The sequence below is a fragment of the Mustela nigripes genome, chromosome 12, assembly GCF_022355385.1.
Source record: "Mustela nigripes isolate SB6536 chromosome 12, MUSNIG.SB6536, whole genome shotgun sequence".
In the NCBI taxonomy this organism is placed as follows: Eukaryota; Metazoa; Chordata; class Mammalia; order Carnivora; family Mustelidae; genus Mustela; species Mustela nigripes.
In genome coordinates, this window is record NC_081568.1 from 107,935,387 (window position 1) to 107,954,541 (window position 19,155).

The 19,155-nt window shown below is 36.0% G+C and overlaps 1 protein-coding gene across 1 annotated transcript in view; it reads right to left on the reverse strand.

The window, feature by feature from the left end:
* Positions 1-19,155, reverse strand: part of EDIL3 (EGF like repeats and discoidin domains 3) — a 406,610-nt gene that overhangs the window by 168,665 nt on the left and 218,790 nt on the right. Inside the window, exon 5 of the mRNA XM_059418197.1 lies at positions 9,913-10,026. Coding sequence (XP_059274180.1) covers positions 9,913-10,026 — 114 coding nt within the window. The remainder of the gene's footprint in view (positions 1-9,912; positions 10,027-19,155) is intronic.

Below are 19,155 nucleotides of genomic sequence, written 5' to 3' on the forward strand. Positions count from 1 at the left end.
TAAAAAAAACCCAAAAAACAAAACAACAACAACAACAAAAAACCAGACAGGCACCGTGTAATGGCTCCCTTTTCTTTGCATTCATAGCACTCATCATGCTTTATAATTAGATATATAATTCTTGTTTTTCTCTCTCACTAATCTATATATGTGTGTATATATATATATATATACATATATATATATATATATATATACACTCCATGAGAGTAGGAACTGAATTTATTTTAATTACCATTTTGCCCCAGCTCTTCTGGGTGGCTACTGTTGGATGTAATTCGCTGAATGAATGAATTCATTCATATATGTTCTCAAAACCTGTACACACTTATGCTAAGAAGAAAAATCAATAAATATTTGTGGCTAGTTTACTTGATTACATGATTGAATTAATACATTTACTATATTATAATAATGAACTCTGTAATTTTCTTACTAAATTTGTATGTGTATTAATTCTCATTTTTACTTCCTGATAGATAACCTCTTATTTTTAATATTCTTTACTTTGTATCAGAATTTGTTTATATTTTCTTTTGGATCTATGTCATGCCTGGACATACCAGAGTAGAAATGTAGTGTTATATGGCATAAAACTATAATCTTTGATCATCCATTTAGAGTAAAAAAAATACTGGAATTTGTTACCCCACCATTAGTTTCTTTTTACAATTCACTAAAATACTTGATCAAACAGCCGTGTTAGCTTACTATAATTACAAACATGAAAACATAGATAACCTGGGAAACAAACTGAGGGCTGCTGGAGGGGAAGGTTGCACATTAGGGAGGGCATGTGATGTGATGAGCACTGGGTGTTATACACGACTAATGAATCACTGAACACTACATCAAAAATAAAAAAGAAATGAAATTAGGTGTTTGCGGTTCTGATGTATCTGGTGATGTCATTTTTAAAAAAAAACACAGCCACCCCTATTTCCTATAATGGTTTGGTTGGATTCATATTTTTTTATTAAAATTATAGTAATGCCAAGTTTTTCCTAAATTATTGTACTACTAAAACATGGTATGCAAGACATTGTAGCTGGCTTCTACACAAGTTGTTCTCAAGTACATAGTTACTAAAGATAGGTTAGTTGTTTGAGTACAAAAAATTAAAATCGCACAAAATTCTAACAAAAGAAAAGATGGGATCACTGGCATTGGCTTTTCAAATAACTCAAAAATCCTTGTGTCCTTCTATTTATTAATGCAATTATTTGTTTATTTACAACATTTACTGACCTACAATTTCACTAGGTACTTTATAAATGCTATTAATTTTGATCTACCTATTTATATAAACCAAATGGTTATATTAATTCCACTGATGGATGAGAAATCTGAAGTCCAAAAAGGGCAACAAATTTATCCAGACATTAGTTACAAAGAGGAAAATCTAGAGTTTATGCCCCAGTTCTATCTGAATGCAAAGCCTGTGCTCTTTCCTCTTACTCTTCTGACACTCGCCAAGGCCACTCCTCAAGTACAAATGTTCTCACAGCGTACAGTGTAGCAAACAGTGCTCCTTTCATCCTGCAAGGAGCAGGCCCCATCACACTTATGCTTAGAAGTAAGTGCAGGATCTTGCAGCTGCAGTGCTGGGAGGGAAGGCCAGGCCTGGCAGTTTACTTGCCATGTTTACTTAGGCAAATTATTTACTGAGCCCGCTCAGTTTTCTCTGGAAAATGGAGCCAGCGATAAATAGAACCCACTACGAAGAGTGTTAAGAGTGTTAAATAAATCAATATTTAAAGTACTTAGGACAGTCTTGGCACACAGTAAAAGTCTAAATTAAAATCAACATTATCATATGACAGTTGGTGATAGAGTGTTCAGTTATTTACAAAAGCAATAATTAAGTGTTGAGCATATAAAAGTAAATATCACATAATTTAGTTATCTGTACAGTGTTTTAACAATTTTCACTGCATAAGCTTGTACTTGTACAAATGTACTTGGCAGCATTGCTATCAAAAGGAAAGATACACATGTACATTTATAAAGTGTATGCTGTATGTGTTTGTATATTTATACATACTAGCTCATTTGTAACAAAGGCTTAAAGAGTTACCTCTGCTCAAAAAATGAAGATATAGGAACATTAATTTATATTTTTAAAAATATGTTCACATGTATCATCATCTCTTGTCCTTATCACTTTAAAGGTAGAATTCTTAAGGTAAAGCTATAGGGTTATCTAGATTATAAAGCTTAGTTTTTTAAAAACTGGATAATTATGACACTCAAGAAACATCACTTAATCCTCAGTTGAAGATTTTGGTTTTAATTTTTAATAAAACTCTCTGAAACCATCCAAGTCTTAATACTTTTTTGCATAATAGTTTGGGGATGTTGCATTATAAGAGATCCCTTGGTAACTATTTTAATTTCCAGAAATAGTATCAGTGATGAAAATGAATTTGAGTGCCATTTCTGAAATTTAATCATGTCACATTTAAACACCCTCCAGGGAAATGTATATGGCTATTGTGGGCTACATAGTCCAATCAATGAAAACAATCCTAGTTATTTTTAGATTAGTAAACTAAAGTGCTATCAATTTCCATTGCGTTTACATTAGTTTAAACATCACGTTCTGTTAAACATACACAGCAAAGCCTATCTTTTCTTACGAGAATAGGTTTCTATTCCAGTACATCATCATTTCCTTTCAAGCTGTGTATGAAAATGGCTGAACGCTTGAGCTTATATCATTTAAAAACAATAAGGAAATATAAATTAGGACTTTATAATTAAGAGAATTGCTGTAATACTGTAATAAATAGTCTGAGCACGTCTATATGATTTTCACCTATCATTCAAATGTTACTTCAATTAAAATTACAAATAATCAAAATTAAATTCCCCATAATAGATAAATGAAAAATAAAGCTAGAAATAAATGAGATCTGCCAAAGTAAGTGATAAGCTATATGAACAATACTTGGAAATCTAAACTAAAATATTTAAATCAGAGGTATTATTGCCTTAGCCTACCTACAAATATAATTAGCAAATAATTACTGAAAAAATTATAGGAAAGTTTTTGCCCAGTATTAAAAACTTTTGTTATTAACATTTAAAATATTACATTTACTGAATGTGTTTGATTGTTGATTGATCTGGATAATAACAATTATTACTACATAACTGGACATCATGTTATAATCAATAGGGTTGAGTATAAATTTCTTCCTTTAAAGTAAAAAATACATAATAGCTATATTAATTAAAGACATACATTATGAGAAAGAATTCACATAGATTTTTAAATGGTATTTATTAAAGTACTATCTTTTTTTTTTTTTTTAATTTTTTATTTTTTATAAACATATATTTTTATCCCCAGGGGTACAGGTCTGTGAATCACCAGGTTTACACACTTCACAGCACTCACCAAATCACATACCCTCCCCAATGTCCATAATCCCACCCCCTTCTCCCAAACCCCCTCCCCCCAGCAACCCTCAGTTTGTTTTGTGAGATTAAGAGTCACTTATGGTTTGTCTCCCTCCCAATCCCATCTTGTTTCATTTATTCTTCTACCCACTTAAGCCTCCATGTTGCATCACCACTTCCTCATATCAGGGAGATCATATGATAGTTGTCTTTCTCTGCTTGACTTATTTCGCTAAGCATGATACGCTCTCGTTCCATCCATGTTGTTGCAAATGGCAAGATTTCATTTCTTTTGATGGCTGCATAGTATTCCATTGTGTATATATACCACATCTTCTTGATCCATTCATCTGTTGATGGACATCTAGGTTCTTTCCATAGTTTGGCTATTGTGGACATTGCTGCTATAAACATTCGGGTGCATGTGTCCCTTTGGATCACTACATTTGTATCTTGAGGGTAAATACCCAATAGTGCAATTGCTGGGTCATAGGGCAGTTCTATTTTCAACATTTTGAGGAACCTCCATGCTGTTTTCCAGAGTGGCTGCACCAGCTTGCATTCCCACCAACAGTGTAGGAGGGTTCCCCTTTCTCCGCATCCTCGCCAGCATCTGTCATTTCCTGACTTGTTGATTTTAGCCATTCTGACTGGTGTGAGGTGATATCTCATTGTGGTTTTGATTTGTATTTCCCTGATGCCGAGTGATATGGAGCACTTTTTCATAAAGTACTATCTTAAACATCTTTTTTTTTTAACTGCTTGACTGAAAATTTAAAAATACATTGAAGTTTTAAATATGTAGTATCTCACTAATATTAAAAAATATTTCACTTAATTGCACTGGCAAAGGTAATCTTTTTTTTTTTTTAATTCAATTAGCCAACATATAGTGCATCATTAGTTTCAGGTGTAGAGTTCAGTAATTCACCAGTTGCATATAACACCTAGAGCTCATCACATCACATGTCCTCTTTCATGCCCATCTCCCACATTGGCAAAGGTAGTCTTAATAAACTGCTTAAAATTGAAGAGCATGCAAAAATGAGGGAAAGTTAAGAGAAAGGTTAAAAATATGGGAAAAGCAAATCTTTATGATGGTGTCTAAACAGACATCAAGATCAGTGTCAACACCATTCAAAGAGTTATACCCCAAATTACCACTTTTATATTTTCAAGTCTTGCAGTGGTAGTTAGATCACAGCATTCATATGTGTCTACCTGATATTTGAAATGAAGAAGAAATAAATAATGATCTAAGATAAATTATCAAGACATGTGGATGCAGAAGTGGCCTAAATGGAGGAACAGAGTCTTTGTTTACTTCTTTTATTTAAAATCTATCTGCATAACCCTATTGCAAAGCAGAATTATAAAAGATTTTATTAAAGTCAAAAAAATTTCAACTTGCAGTATGATTTACAGAGTATCAATTAATATACCAAATTATATTTCATTACACTAGCAAAAGCATCTTTGGCATACTACTCAAAAAATGAGAAGTCAGGTAAAAAATAACTTGATGGGGGGGCACCTGGGTGGCTCTGTGGATTAAGCTGCTGCCTTTTGCTCAGCTCATGATCTCATTTGTCCTGGGATGGAGCCCTTCATCGGGCTCTCTGCTCGGCAGGGAGCCTGCTTCCCCCTCTCTCTCTGCCTGACTCTCTGCCTACTTGTGATCTCTCTCTCTGTCAAATAAATAAATAAAACTTAAAAGAAAATAACTTGATGGTAATTGAGGACACTGAGAAGTCAGATATCATTTCTTCACTTAACCCAGAATGCTAGGTTCATTCATTCATTCATTTAGCAAATGTCTCTTGAGCACCCACTGTTTCCTAGTTCTCTTCTGGCAACTGTGATCAGAACAGTACACTACCTCCCTTGTGGAGAATATACTCCATTGGAGGAACAGTCAACAAACAATATATAAAAGTAAAAATATGATATGTTAATGATTAATGCTAAGGAGAAAACCTATAGCAGATAAGGGGATGGGTGTGTTTTGGTGTGTTGAGGTAGGGAGGTAGAAAGGCTGAGGAAAGCCTCACTGGGAGGACGCCTTTAGGCAAAGACCCAAAGGACGTACTAGAGTGCTCATAGCATCATAATAGAGTATTATAGAAAAGGGGAGATGGGAACGGGAAGGCTGTAGGGCATGGATGTGCCAGGTGTGTGCCAGGCATGTGTCAGGAACAGCTAGGAGACCAGCGTGGCTGAAAGAGTCACAAAAAAGGGAGAGTCCCGGGGCGCCTGGGTGGCTCAGTGGGTTAAGCCGCTGCCTTCGGCTCAGGTCATGATCTCAGGGTCCTGGGATCGAGCCCCGCATGGGGCTCTCTGCTCAGCAGGGAGCCTGCTTCCCTCTCTCCCTCTCTGCCTGCCTCTCTGCCTACTTGTGATCTCTGTCTGTCAAATAAATAAATAAAATCTTAAAAAAAAAAAAAAAAGGGAGAGTCCCATGAGATGTGGTCACAGAGGTGAGTGAATACGGCAGAGGCACAGGCAGGTCCTACTGGCCTCAGGAAACAGGGGGACTGTAAGATTCACTTGGTTTGAGATCAGAAGTCTGTGGAAGATTCTGAACTGCTAGGTGATGTGTGTTGACGTTTGCTATAACAGGCTCCCTCTGGCAGCAGAGTTAAGAAGCACATGTAGAAGGAAGGAAGGGCCTCTCTGTAGTAGAAATGTCTCATGGGAACTTTTTATGTCTCTTGATAAACTTTTTTTGGTCACCTCCTTTACCTTAAAATTCTCTCTACCCATAAGTAAAGACAAATCCCTCCCCCCTGGAGAGAGAAAGACAGAGACAGAGACAGAGAAAGAGAAAGAGAGGTGTGTGTGTGTCTGTGTCTGCGTCTGTGTATGTGTGTGCATGTGTGTGTGTCTGTGTATGTGTGCGCGTGTGTCCATGGATGTGTTTCCTGGGATGGTTCCCATTTCTTCCTTTCTCTTTTCCGTATCCTTTCTAAAGTTTGTCAGCTAGCCTCTGCTCCTCTTTAGCATTTCATCTATTTCCATTTGTGAAGTGAGAGGGGGTAGAGATACGGAGTCGAGGAAAAAGCAGAGTGAGTCACAGTCCGTCCAGTCTTTTGTTCACAAATGTAGTGCTCTCTCACCAAATAGACATTTAAAATATAATTATACTTTTCAGATCACAAAGGTACTATAAGCCTTATAAACTGAAAATATACCAAAGAATAAAGATGAAGACACAACTCAACTATAATACAATAGATTTCAAACTACTTCCTTTGTAGGAAAGTTCTGTTCATGTTTTTGTTGTTTTTTTCTTCTGTTGTGCTTAATTTTATTGAATTAAAAGACATAATAAACTGAGGATAAGAAGTATTTTCCTTTCACCTTTATTATAAATACCTCCCAGTTTATTACTTGTGTTTAGAGTTTATTACTTTTATATAGATGTTTTTAGTAAATTCTATTCCTCTGTAATATCTTTTATTATTTATTATTTGGAAGGCATTAAGAATGATTTTATTTTAAAATATGCCAGAACTTAATTAACCCATTGGTAGATATAAGAAAGTAGTAGAGGGAGGGAAGTAATACGAGTGCAGACACCCAAGATTAGGGTGAAAACAGTTTGGATTTGAACACAAGGACATATGGTATCCTCTGACCTACCCAGCATTAAGTCTCCATCATTCTCCCTTTCCTCTTCCTTCTGAAATAACTGCCAAAACAAATGGGCCTCTTCGCCATAACTGCAGGTTTAAGCTGACCCACGGGTAACCCTGTGGGACATGACAGAAACTTCAGGAGAAAGATTATAAATCTTACTCAGAGTGGAAGTTGGGCATATTGATTATAATCTATGAGCTGTCAATTTCCAAGATCTTAACCTCAATTAGCTTATAGCTGGCATCAACTATAACCTGCAGGTGGTTTCTGCGTACCCTGGAGTGAGTGAGTACTTTAAGTTCTCAAAGTTCTCAGTACTTTATGTTCTACAGCATCACTCTGGTAGAATGCTCTTTCTTACTCTGGATTTCTAACAATTCTATGAAGCCACATAAAAAACCAGAACAGTATCCCCAGAAATCGAAATAGAAGGGAGATTAAAGATCCTTAAATTATTATAAACTCCTGCAAATCAATACAGTAAAAACAAATACCTCAATAAGAACATATTTTACAGTGTATCCTACGTGACTCTTTCTGATCTCTTTGTTAGGGCCCAGAGATGCACAGAGGAATGGAAGAATGTCAGAACATACGATGGGTTAAGGAAGTCACTACTGCTTTCATGTTCAAAGAGAAGACTGAGTTTAAATATAAAGATTATATAAATGTAAAACTAAATCAAAGAAATTTATTAAACATAATAGCAAGACACCAGACATAATCTGGTGACAATTAAAAGTTCAAGGTCTATTTCAATTTGTTGTTCCATAATCAATCAAGTTTCTTTCTTTTTGAGAGTATTTTTAGATGTGGTGACCTCACCAAAATCTCTGATGGAAGGATAGAATAGGCATAAGTCACCAGTTTCAACAACTAGTTCACAGCAGATGGCTGCCTATGTAGCATTTCAACCTGTAGGCAACTGACTCTCCAGTTGCTCCTTGGCCAATACAACTTCAAGACCTAGGGCTCTTGTCCCAGGGTGCCTACAATTCAGACATCACTTCCTGTTCAGGACATTCAGAGAGCTAGTGCTTGACCACCTCAGAGGGACGCTCATTGATAGGCAGGGTTCCCATTACATGTTCCCTATACACAGTTCTCCTTTGAAGATAATGGGAAGGTCTCATCTTCTTGTTGCTCCTCTGGCTGGGCCTCCTATGGGTCATGTTTGTAGCCAGGCATTGTTTAAGCTCTGCCAAAGTTCTAGTACTGTCTGGAAAGTACTTTATTCTGGCATCCGATGTCCGTTTAGGCTGCCAGAAAATCAAATAGTCACTGACATTAGTTTTTTGGTCTTCATCTACTTAATTAAGTGTTCATTTACAGATACCTTGGGGTGTTTTTAGTACAAGTTTCAATGCTATGTAGGCAGCCATCTGCAAGTCCCATAAACCAAAGAAAAGGAGAATGCAAGAGCTGTATCTGGTAGCGCCAAGGGTCAAGTGAATCTGAGTTAAGTTACTGTACTGCATGGTCAGTTAAATGCTTTATAGGAAGGTCTCTAGGTTAGTTGACTGGGTAGCCACTAGTCTTTTTGGTTGTATCATCAACCTGCTTACTCAGACTGTCCTTTTCTTCCATTCATCCATGACTGAAAGTTCCTAGGTCAACTCACAATTATTGTCTTCTCCAGTTATTTTTAAGCTTAGAAATCCACCCCCACATCCAAGATATTTCTTTGATATTCAGGATTTTATTTTATTGAAGTTGTTCAGCATTAGGGTAATGAGCACTCACAGATCCTCATTTTGTTTCTATACTCAATCCAAATCCATCCTTAAGTAATTTTCTCTGTTTTAATTTATAAGCTTTGTCAAAGGGAAAGGAAGAGAAGGAAAGCGACATGTAAAGTTGTTACTCTGGCTAAAAAGGAGGCAGTGTGTGTGTGTGTGTGTGTGCGTGTGTGCGCACGTGCACGCGTGCACACATCTGTGCTCCTGAACATGTGTAAGCGAAAGAGGAGGTATAGGGTGTTTTTGTGTTTATCTCATTCAATTCTATCTGAAGAGATATCTTGATTTAGAGGAAAATACAATGAACTGGAAATCACAAGTTCTGTTTCTACATTCCCTCTAGTTCTGCTTCTGTCACTAACTATGAGAGCCTGGGCAAACCACATAGCCTCTATGTTTCAGTTTCTGCATCTGCCTTCTGAATGTGCATAATGTGATGTTCTAATAGTATAATATGTATCAAATCAGTAGAGCTACGGAGTTTCCGTAAGTGTCCAACAATTACTAAGCTATATCATTATTGTCCTCATTAGCACATATTTGTGCCCAATTCTGGTTTCGTCCCACTGACTATAATCCTGTCTTCTGGTTTTTGTTTCTTTTGGGGAAGAAGGGTTGCTTTTTGCTTCTTTGAAAGTACTTTAGACAAATTACTGTCCTAGTGTTTGATATATCATCATAAGACCCTTCCAAAAAGGTAGTGTGTAAATTTCTTACTAATGTGCGTGCCAGCTCAATACAAATCCTCCTTTTATGGGTGATAGAGGCTATCAGGTTAGAGTGCTTTGAATTTATTGTCTGAAGCAGAGGAGCCCCTCTGGTGGAAATTTAGGTCATACACATACTCAAAAGCCAAAATGGGGTTCATAAGAGAGATGCGCTTGAATCTCTACAGAAATGTTGCCCTCCTTTCAGAACACAAGGTAGCCACTCCTATATCCAGCATGCACTGAGATCTATCCTAGAGAGTATACATAAATCAACAGCATTAACAAGAACAAATATGAAATGTGTCATTTCAATAAATTATGAACTCTAGAAGCAAATTATATTGATTTTGACCCAGATTCCAGAATTAGTGGAGGATATATAAACAACAACAAAAACATATACATATGTGAATACTTACTGTATTGACAATTTCTTCCCATGAATTCACCTGGGCACTCACAGGAATAGTTAGCAACAAGGTCTGTACATATGCCACCATTTTTGCAAGGTTCAGCTTCACATTCATTTATGTCTGAGGAAAATAGAACAGAAAGAATGAGAATTCTTGGTGAAAAAAATGATTAATTATTGGAAGGTGTTAGGCCTTTCAAATAAAACAAAATCTACATAATGCAATAACTTTTGTGTGTTTGTGAGTGTGTAAGTGCGTGTAGTGCTTAAAGTCAACAACTGATTAATAATCAAGTTCAAGTGGAATCGAGAATCCAAATGAAATACCAACAGAAGCAAACCATTCCCCAATCCTGAAAATAAATATGAATAGTGTGGGGAAATATTCAGTGTATCTTTAGAATTAAATCAAGCAAATTAACCCTGATAGAGAGATGAATTGGTATCACTTACAAAATCTAGAAACCTCCCCTGCAGCAACAACTGCCAATTAGCACTGTCTCAGTTCATCTTAATTCATTAAAATTCTAACTGACAGAGATGTTTTAGTTTCTAAATAGTTCGCCTTTGATGAATGCGATGAGAAGCAAATTAGAGTTAATAGCTAAAGCTCGTTACATTAAGCAAAGTATAATAAATGTAAATGATGATCACTTCCTAATCTCATTCAAGGGTTTCTAAAATTAGGATGACTAAAGGGACTTACCTTTGATATATCATTATTACACCTCATGCAAAATCATATGAAATATAAAACATTCAGAAAATTGTACTAATTTCCATGCTAATTTTGGACAACAGATACAATGAATATGATTATAAGTGAAAAAAGAAATAATGACTAATTCAGTCAAATATCCATCACTGATAGACATCATTCTCTCTAAGCACAGCACCAAGCTGGGTTGTCGGGGAGCTAGTAAAGAAGACGGGTAATAATGAGCAACTGCTCCCCATGTCTTTCTCCTCCTACCATCTACTTCTATTGAAGGCTCTCTCTGTTCTTATTCCCATAGCTCCTTATAGACCTGAATAGTGTTACCTAGAAGTTGTCTATTTATGTGCCTTTCACCCTCTTACCTAGTTAACCTGTGAGCCCTACAAATGAAGCCTCTGTCCTGCACTGTTCTTTGCATCTCCATGAATGCCACATGCGATCTGGGAGACCACTGGTACCAAAATATGTTTCCTGACAAAATTTTTAACAAAAGATTAGAAATAGTGGTGCAGGCAATCTAAACAAATGGCTTTGAATGTCTAATGGGCCTTCTGATACACTAGAAAGTATCAAAACAGTAGTCTGAAGTCTACTTAAAGCATTATCATCACTAAATTACCCCTTCAAGACCAAATAAGAACAAAACAGTGCAACAGTTCTATTTTGCCCTTTCTTTTAAATTTCTTCTTCTAAACAGTGTCTCCTCTTGGTATCAGAGTTGGTCACCCTCTCATTTTAGGTTTGGTGTAAAGTTTGGTCTACATTTCCTTAGGCAGATGATGACTTTCTTTGAAAAAGCCATCCTTTTTGGTTTCCGGTTGACTGTCACAGTTTCAAAGTAGAGATAATTTATGACTATATTCAGGAAGAATGAAGTAATTTGAGTATTTTACGACATCAAATAATAGGATAAAATCAGAATCTGATAATCTCTAAAAACAGTTGTGTGCTATAAAATATAACAAACTCCCAAATATTTGAAGCTAAAACTCTCCAGAAGGAAGGAGGGAGGGAGAAATGAAATAACCAGCTTTATTATCTATCTATCTATCTATCTATCTATCTATTTATTTATTTATTTGACAGAGATCACAAGTAGGCAGAGAGGCAGGCAGGGGCAGGGGTGGAAGCAGGCTCCCTGCTGAGCAGAGAGCCCAATGGGGGGCTCTATCCCAGATCCTGGGATCATGACTGGAGCCAAAGGCAGAGGCTTTAACCCACTGAGCCACCCAAGCGCCCTAGCTCTTTTTATTCTTAATCAAAATTTCACTTAGTTTTACCTTACCTTAGATTAACATGCAAAATATTTTCATTAGGTTTTGAAAGTAGCACAAACGTCACTGTGCTGTTTATTTTACAGTCAGCTGAATGTAAGGCAATGGGAATAATTGGTTACTTGGGAACATGCCTACTATGTCTTTCTCTGCATCATATTGACTACAATCTTTTTTTTTTTTAGATGAGAATATGTCAATGGCTAATAAGTTAAATCTTCATGTTAGAGAATGCATTGCCTTATTTTGTAAAGTTAAACATAACAAGTTATTCTTTCATATACTTCCAAGGAAGAAACGGAGTATTGATGTCTGAGGACCACCCAGGGAAATACAATTTGATCTTGAAGAAAAGCTTTAATTAAGATTAGTGACAGAATGGAGATGGTAGTGTATTTCCAAACAGGAAACCGGAATGAATTACAACTTTGAAAAGAAACGTTCATGGTAGTATGACGATTTGTTCAGGGACACAAGCAGCCAGTCTGTCTGGAGCACAGAGTGGGAAGGGGGGTTCTGAGACCTCAGATCAGAGGATGGAGATAGGAACCAGCTTATGATGGACCATTAATGCCAGTGGAGGGAACTGTCCTTTATTTTTTGGCATTAAAGATCTGGAGCCGGATGGGAGGGTACATTCTGTACCCTTATACTTTAGATAGATGTAGTAAAGCCAATATTTGGGATAGAATTAAGAAACGAATGAAGGAAAGCAGAACAGAGAAACACATATTCGATGTTAATAGTATCAAATATATACTTCAATTCTCAGATAAGAGGTTCTAAGTGATTTTTCATTTTAATACTGAACCATGTATTATGAGGAAAACCAAACCCAGCTCTTGCTACTTTAAAACATTAATAGAAGGAAGCTTTCATAGTCAATGATGTGAGAACTATCCAGAGTCATTTTATAAGTCTGTAAGGATATGCAGGCACTACTGTTCTTTGCTTCCTTATTTCTTCCAAGTATTTACCCAATAAATATTACTTAACACAGGTGAATGTGAATCTAATGGAGACAAATCAACCTTTGAACTTTCTAGCCATTTGATCATGAGGCAAGATCTACCATTATCTAAAAAGGAAATTATAATTAAGTAGATCAGATTCTAAAATAAACAAGTTTCACCTTTATCCAGAGGTTAACACAAGGTTGAATGAACTGGAATTGCATTTGCTGAAGAGAAAATGCTTTATATCCATGCTCAGTTTCGAATAAAGAATGACCTTTTATTGCTTGTGCATTTTTTGATTCTTTTAAACTAAAAAAAAAAAAAAAAAACCTACCTTAAGTTTAACATGTGTAAAAATACAAATGTTACATTAAAGGAGCTATGTACTTTAATATAGTAGCCAAAAAAATAAAATATTTTTGCATATGTACACACCTAGGAACATGTAGACTCAGATAACATATGCAAATTACATGGAAGCATTTATATATTAGTTTAATGCAGGAGTTCTTTTAGCGGTGAAGGCTATTTGCACTGTGATTAACACTGCAAGCAATCTAAATGGAAACAGACCTCAATTTGAATAAATCATGTTTAATTAAAGACTAGATATAAATGTTCACAGAATATAATGTAATGAAATGAAAATTAAACATCTTGGTAATAAATCACATACATTTCTCTTTGTCATAGGATCAAGACATTATCATTTCCAGAAAAAAGTCCTTATCTATTCCAAACATAGTGAAATATACTATGTTCTTCTATAACCAGGAAAAATTTGACATATCAGTCCCTATACAAAATAGGAACTTCCGAATTTGGTCATACTTACAGTTCATTTATAATATTAATAGCTGTCATTTTTGAGGCTTTTATATGTATGACTGCTTCATGAGAATGACTAAAAAATCAGTCTCATTCAAAATTGACTTTATAATTAAGACAACCAGCTGAATTCTGATCCCTCATTCCAAAAGCACAAAACTGCGACCTACCATCTTGTCTGACTGAGGACAATATCAAAAGCTGAATTTGGATTTCTAGATATCAACTCATGATGTCTTTGTGTGTGTGTGTGTGTGACAGAATCAAAAAGCAAGGTAAAGGAAGAAAGGAGAGGAGAGGAAGAGATGAGAGAATCGATCATTGGTCATGCATTTCTTTGAAAGAAAGAAGTGCTCCACATGGATATCCAGGCCCTTTGCTCTGTTGTAACTAATTATACAAATTCATTCATACTCTATGCATAACTTAGACTCTGTACTTTTATTATTATGTTGCACTTAGCCTATCTTCTACAGACTTATAAAGGTGTATTGGTGGTCTACCCTCTTGGGCTTAGGTTTTAATTAATAGAAATCATGTCAACCCATACACACTTTGGAGACTTTACTGTAAGAATCTTCTTCCAGGAATTGACAGAAACATATTCCTAAGATCACTCTGAGAACTCAACTTGATACACAACTGTACCCTGAGAAGTGTTCAGTTACTCCTAGTCTTTTTTTCCTGGATCTTTTCAGACCCATCACTGGACAAACTATAGCCCTAAAGCCCATGAATATGACTTTGGAGTGGTAGGCTATCAAAGAATTTTTGAAAATCAAAATTATTTTCCTTATTTGAGACTTCAAAAAATGGCTTCCCTGGGCATAATTTCTTAACACAGAAACCATGTCACTTCTTTTCAGGTAATTATATTATATCCTTATATCTTTATAATTTATCATTTCAGGTAATTATATTTTAATATTCAGTAACCCCATTCTTCATTATAGACTCTACCAGCTGGCCAGAGAGGAAATGGTGAAATGGAGATTTATGGAGACTAATTCTCTGGGACCTCCTCTGGAGACTTTTAAATTTACATGATTAACTAAATAACCAATTAATTAATTAGTTTCAAATTACTTCATATTTGTAATATGTAGAGTAGGAGATACAGAAGGCACCACTCCTGGTCTACCAGTGTCCCAGTTCATCCTCGAGTTTACTCAGAATCCTCAGATAGCTGCCACGTGACCCTAGTAGTGCAACTACATTTATTTGTCAATGTGGCTTAGACTGTTTTGAGTACTGATCACTGCTTAGAGCAGGTCATCCAATTTTTCTTGGGATAGAAATTCATCTAACCTCCTCTTGAGTGGAGACAGAGATAACTTAATTCAGTCATGAAAATAACTCCTTTTCATGTCCCAAGTACATCCAGGCCCATGAATATCAAGAAGGAACAACTAATTTTCAGGCACCCTAGTTTTCATATATTAAAAGGACACCATGATAAAGCCCTTATTTTTTTCTTTGCAAAGACATAATTTCTCAACTTCCTTATTTCTTTCCCTTAGGCCGTCTTTCTCCTGCAATATTGTTATTGACTGTTAATTAGCCAGCAGAGCCTATTTTCAAGAGCCTTCTATTTTTGATCCTAATAACCCATCTTCCCTGGGCTCCCCATTAGCTATTAAATATTCTCCAAACCTCCCATGAGTGACTGACTTTTAAAATTTGATCTTTTATTTATTTTTCTTACCTAAAGCCTATGCTTTTACAATTTCTCTTTTAAGTCTAAATAAATTCTGATGAATTTCTAGAGGTTCTGTTCTCCCACTCAGATACTGAATTAAATTATGCCATAATCAGAATTATCTACAGGATTTCCCAGTCCTTTCTGGGCTCAATTCACTAGTAATTAATTTTAAAGTAGCAAACTAAAATCTGAATTCTTTAATCAGAACATATCACAAATCTTTTATAATAACACTGATAACCTTCACTTACCTAGAACAATAGCATAAAACAAACAAAAAAACCCAAGTCTAAGAGAAACTTAACCTTTACCACTTACTAACAAAGATGATATTCTCTGCTCAGCTATATCCCAGCATCCTAGAATTTATTTTGAGATCTCAATTTAGATACAAAAATCTCTGCTACTAGTATCCAGGTGAAGTCCAATTCTTCAGGATGTTTGCATATAAAATTATTCCAGTGGGGCTTTATTTCATCTACTCAGATATAAAAGAGATAGAAGGAAGGCTAGGACAGGGTAACCAAGAGGGTGCTATACTCAAGTATTTGAGGCCTTGGGAAAAAAAAAATCAGAAATAGAACCCATATGAAAAACATATAGTAGAGGCCAAAAGAACCAATGTCTCTGGTGAAAATATGGGCCAAAGAACAACCCGTCTCTGAGGACATGACCTCAGGGGCATGTAGCATAGTAACTTAACCTTGCAATAGAGATTTGTTGATTGGTAGAAAAGAACTGAGAATATTAGAGACCTAAAGAATTGTCAACTGTACTGTAATAGCGAGTGCCCTGATTGGCGTGGGTATGCCAGCCTACTTTAAAGGCGTTCTGTTAAGAAAAATGAAGTTAGGTCAATGTTTGTTTTAAAAGCTAGAACTTTGAAAAAAATAAATAAAAATTAAAACTTTTATTTTACTTTTTAAAGATTATATTTATTTATTTGACAGAGAGAAGACAGAGCACACAAGCAGGGGGGAATGGCAGGCAGAGGGAGTGAGAGAACCAGGCTCCCTGCTGACCAGGGAACCTAATGTAGAACTCCATCCCAGGACCCTGAGATCATGAACTGAGCTGAAAGCAGATGCTTACCCATCTGAGCCACCCCAGCATCCCCAAAACTAAGATATTTAAAACATACCAATGCAAAGGCTCCCAACCAGAGATTCTGATTAAAATGGATTTGGGTGTAACAAAGGGAGTATTATTGTTTATATAGGAGTTCAGGCAAGTCTAAAGGTAGAGTTGAGATATAGAACTTTTGCCCATTCGTCTATCCATCCTTAGTTCTGTGTTAAGTGCTAAGAATGAAAAGATTAATACATCATGGCTCCTTACATTTCTCAAGGCTCTTACAGTACAGTAGGTACTCAAAGAAATAGTCCAGTTACAGTAGAAAGTGACAAATATTCTAACAGGAGAATGAATGTGCAGTTTCTCAAAAAAACTTTAAATATCAATAACTAAACCAGTCTAGCAGACTAGAGAATGTTGAATTTTAGAGGAGGAGTTTAGCTGACTGGGGAGAATGTTTCTGGGTTATAACTAATTACTCTGTAAAGTTATTTTTCTAAATTAATATGCATCTCATTATTGTACAGATCTAAGAGGGACTCTTCATTGTCTCATAGTTCTTTGCTCCAGGAGTGAAGTCATATATTTCCTAGCTTCCTACTTTATTATGGTAATGTTATCATTTCTATACATATATTTTTTCATATTTATAATGCTTTATCCAGAGTTAACTACTCTGTTCTTCACCTGCATGTCAAATTTGTTCATTTGCAGCTCTCTCTAGCTTTAGTGGTCACACTGATGATCAGCTATTTTGGATTTTATTTTTAGAATGAGTAATCACAAACTCATAACTGACTAAGATGAGGTTTATGCTGGAAGCATAACTATGACTCATACGGTTGCCTTTACTGACTTATTCACTCACTTATTCACTCATCAAAATTCTGATGAGCACCTTCCATGAGTCAAGCCCCAAAATATATGATTGGATACATCAGTAAATGGGGATCAGTTCCTTTTCTAAGTCATCTCATCTTCTGTAATTCCATTCAGAAGAGAAATAATGAGAATAAGATCGTGAAATATGTGTCCTGTACCATTACACATAAAAGGTACTGAGATCACAGAACAGGCAATGGCTTTGCCTAAAGGAGATGTGGAAGATAGCTTACAGAAGGTAGTATGAGGCTGGTGCTTAGAGGATTAGCAGGAATGTTTTTAGTTGGAAGGAATATAAAAGAACACAATGTTTTCAGAAAGAACTGAACACTTTTAAATGTCTAGATACCCACAGGGACTATGTGTGTGGAGCTACTAGGGATGGAAGTTGAAGTTACTAGGTAGTGTGGACCAGATTTTTATGGCACTACAAATCAAGTTAAGGAGTCTGAACTTTAGTTCCTGGATTTGGGAGTTAATAAAGAATTGAAGAATATGAAAGGGGGCATGGGATTGTAGAGATCTTTATTTTAGAAAGCTCATTCACATACTCTAGAATTTCATTACTGGGAACATTTTGGAAAAATAATTCAAAATGTCAGAAAGGGATTTTATGTGGATTCCATACTACCCAGACCCCATAACATGATGGTTATGGTCATGTATGCTTAAACATTTAGTTTGGTGTGAAGCTAAACATACAAACTCCCTAATACAAGATGCCTATGCAATACCTGGCTTAAAAAATAGTTCATCCAAAATTCAAATTTACCTGGGCATCCTATATTTTATCTGGGAATCCTGCTTGAATTGTCAGCTGGAATGTGAGTTCTCCACATTTTCTTTCTTTCCTTTTATATAAGCATTTTAATTTTCAGCATATGGTCATGCTTTCCATTTTGTACATTCAGCAGACCTCAAGGAAAACTACCTGCAGTGGAAAATTATTATTGACAAACGAGTCTTCCTCGGGCTTTTGCTAACACTAAAATTTGTTGCTTGCTTTCTGCAGAGTGGTTCATAATCTTTAGAGTTTAGAATCACCTTTATGTAAGCCTCCATAATACAAAGATGAACAAACAGCACTTCAGGATGACAAATGATTGACAACAACGAGCATATCCACCTATTTGTGGATTAGTTACTATGTGCCAAATATTTTTCTAAGCATTTATACGTAACATGACCCCCTTGTGAGCTAGTAACCATGAACATAATCGTTTTACAGATGAGGAGATTGAGACATTGAAAATGTAAATAACTTGCCCAGAGTCACAGAGGTGGTAGAACGGAGATTAAAGCCTAGAAAATATTTCTCAAGAATCCATGCTATTCACCAGTATGCCTCATCCCCACTGCAAAACATTACTACTCCCGCTTCCCCAGCACTTCATACTTGCCTTTGGTGTTCCACTTTATGTGCTGGGGACAGATACAGGATCATGTATGGTCCTTGATCTCAAAATGTTTATAATGTCCTAGTAATATTAGCATTGATGCTGGAGGTCAAAGAATCCAATCCTAAGATCTCAGTTAAGAATACATTTTCCCCATAGTTCCTTTATTTCTTCTGTCTCAGAATCTTAAGTGATTTGGGCTTAATGGACAGCTGTTCTAATTTTATTCCTTTCTACTTAGAAATAGATTTCTTTGGCTCTTATATTCTTTTTTTTTTCTTAAATTATTTATTTATTTGACAGAGAGAGAGATCAAGATCACAAGTGGGCAGAGAGGCAGGCAGAGAGAGAGGGAGAAGCAGGTTCCCCACTGAGCAGGGAGCCCGATGTGGGGCTCGATCCCAGGAACTCTGAGATCA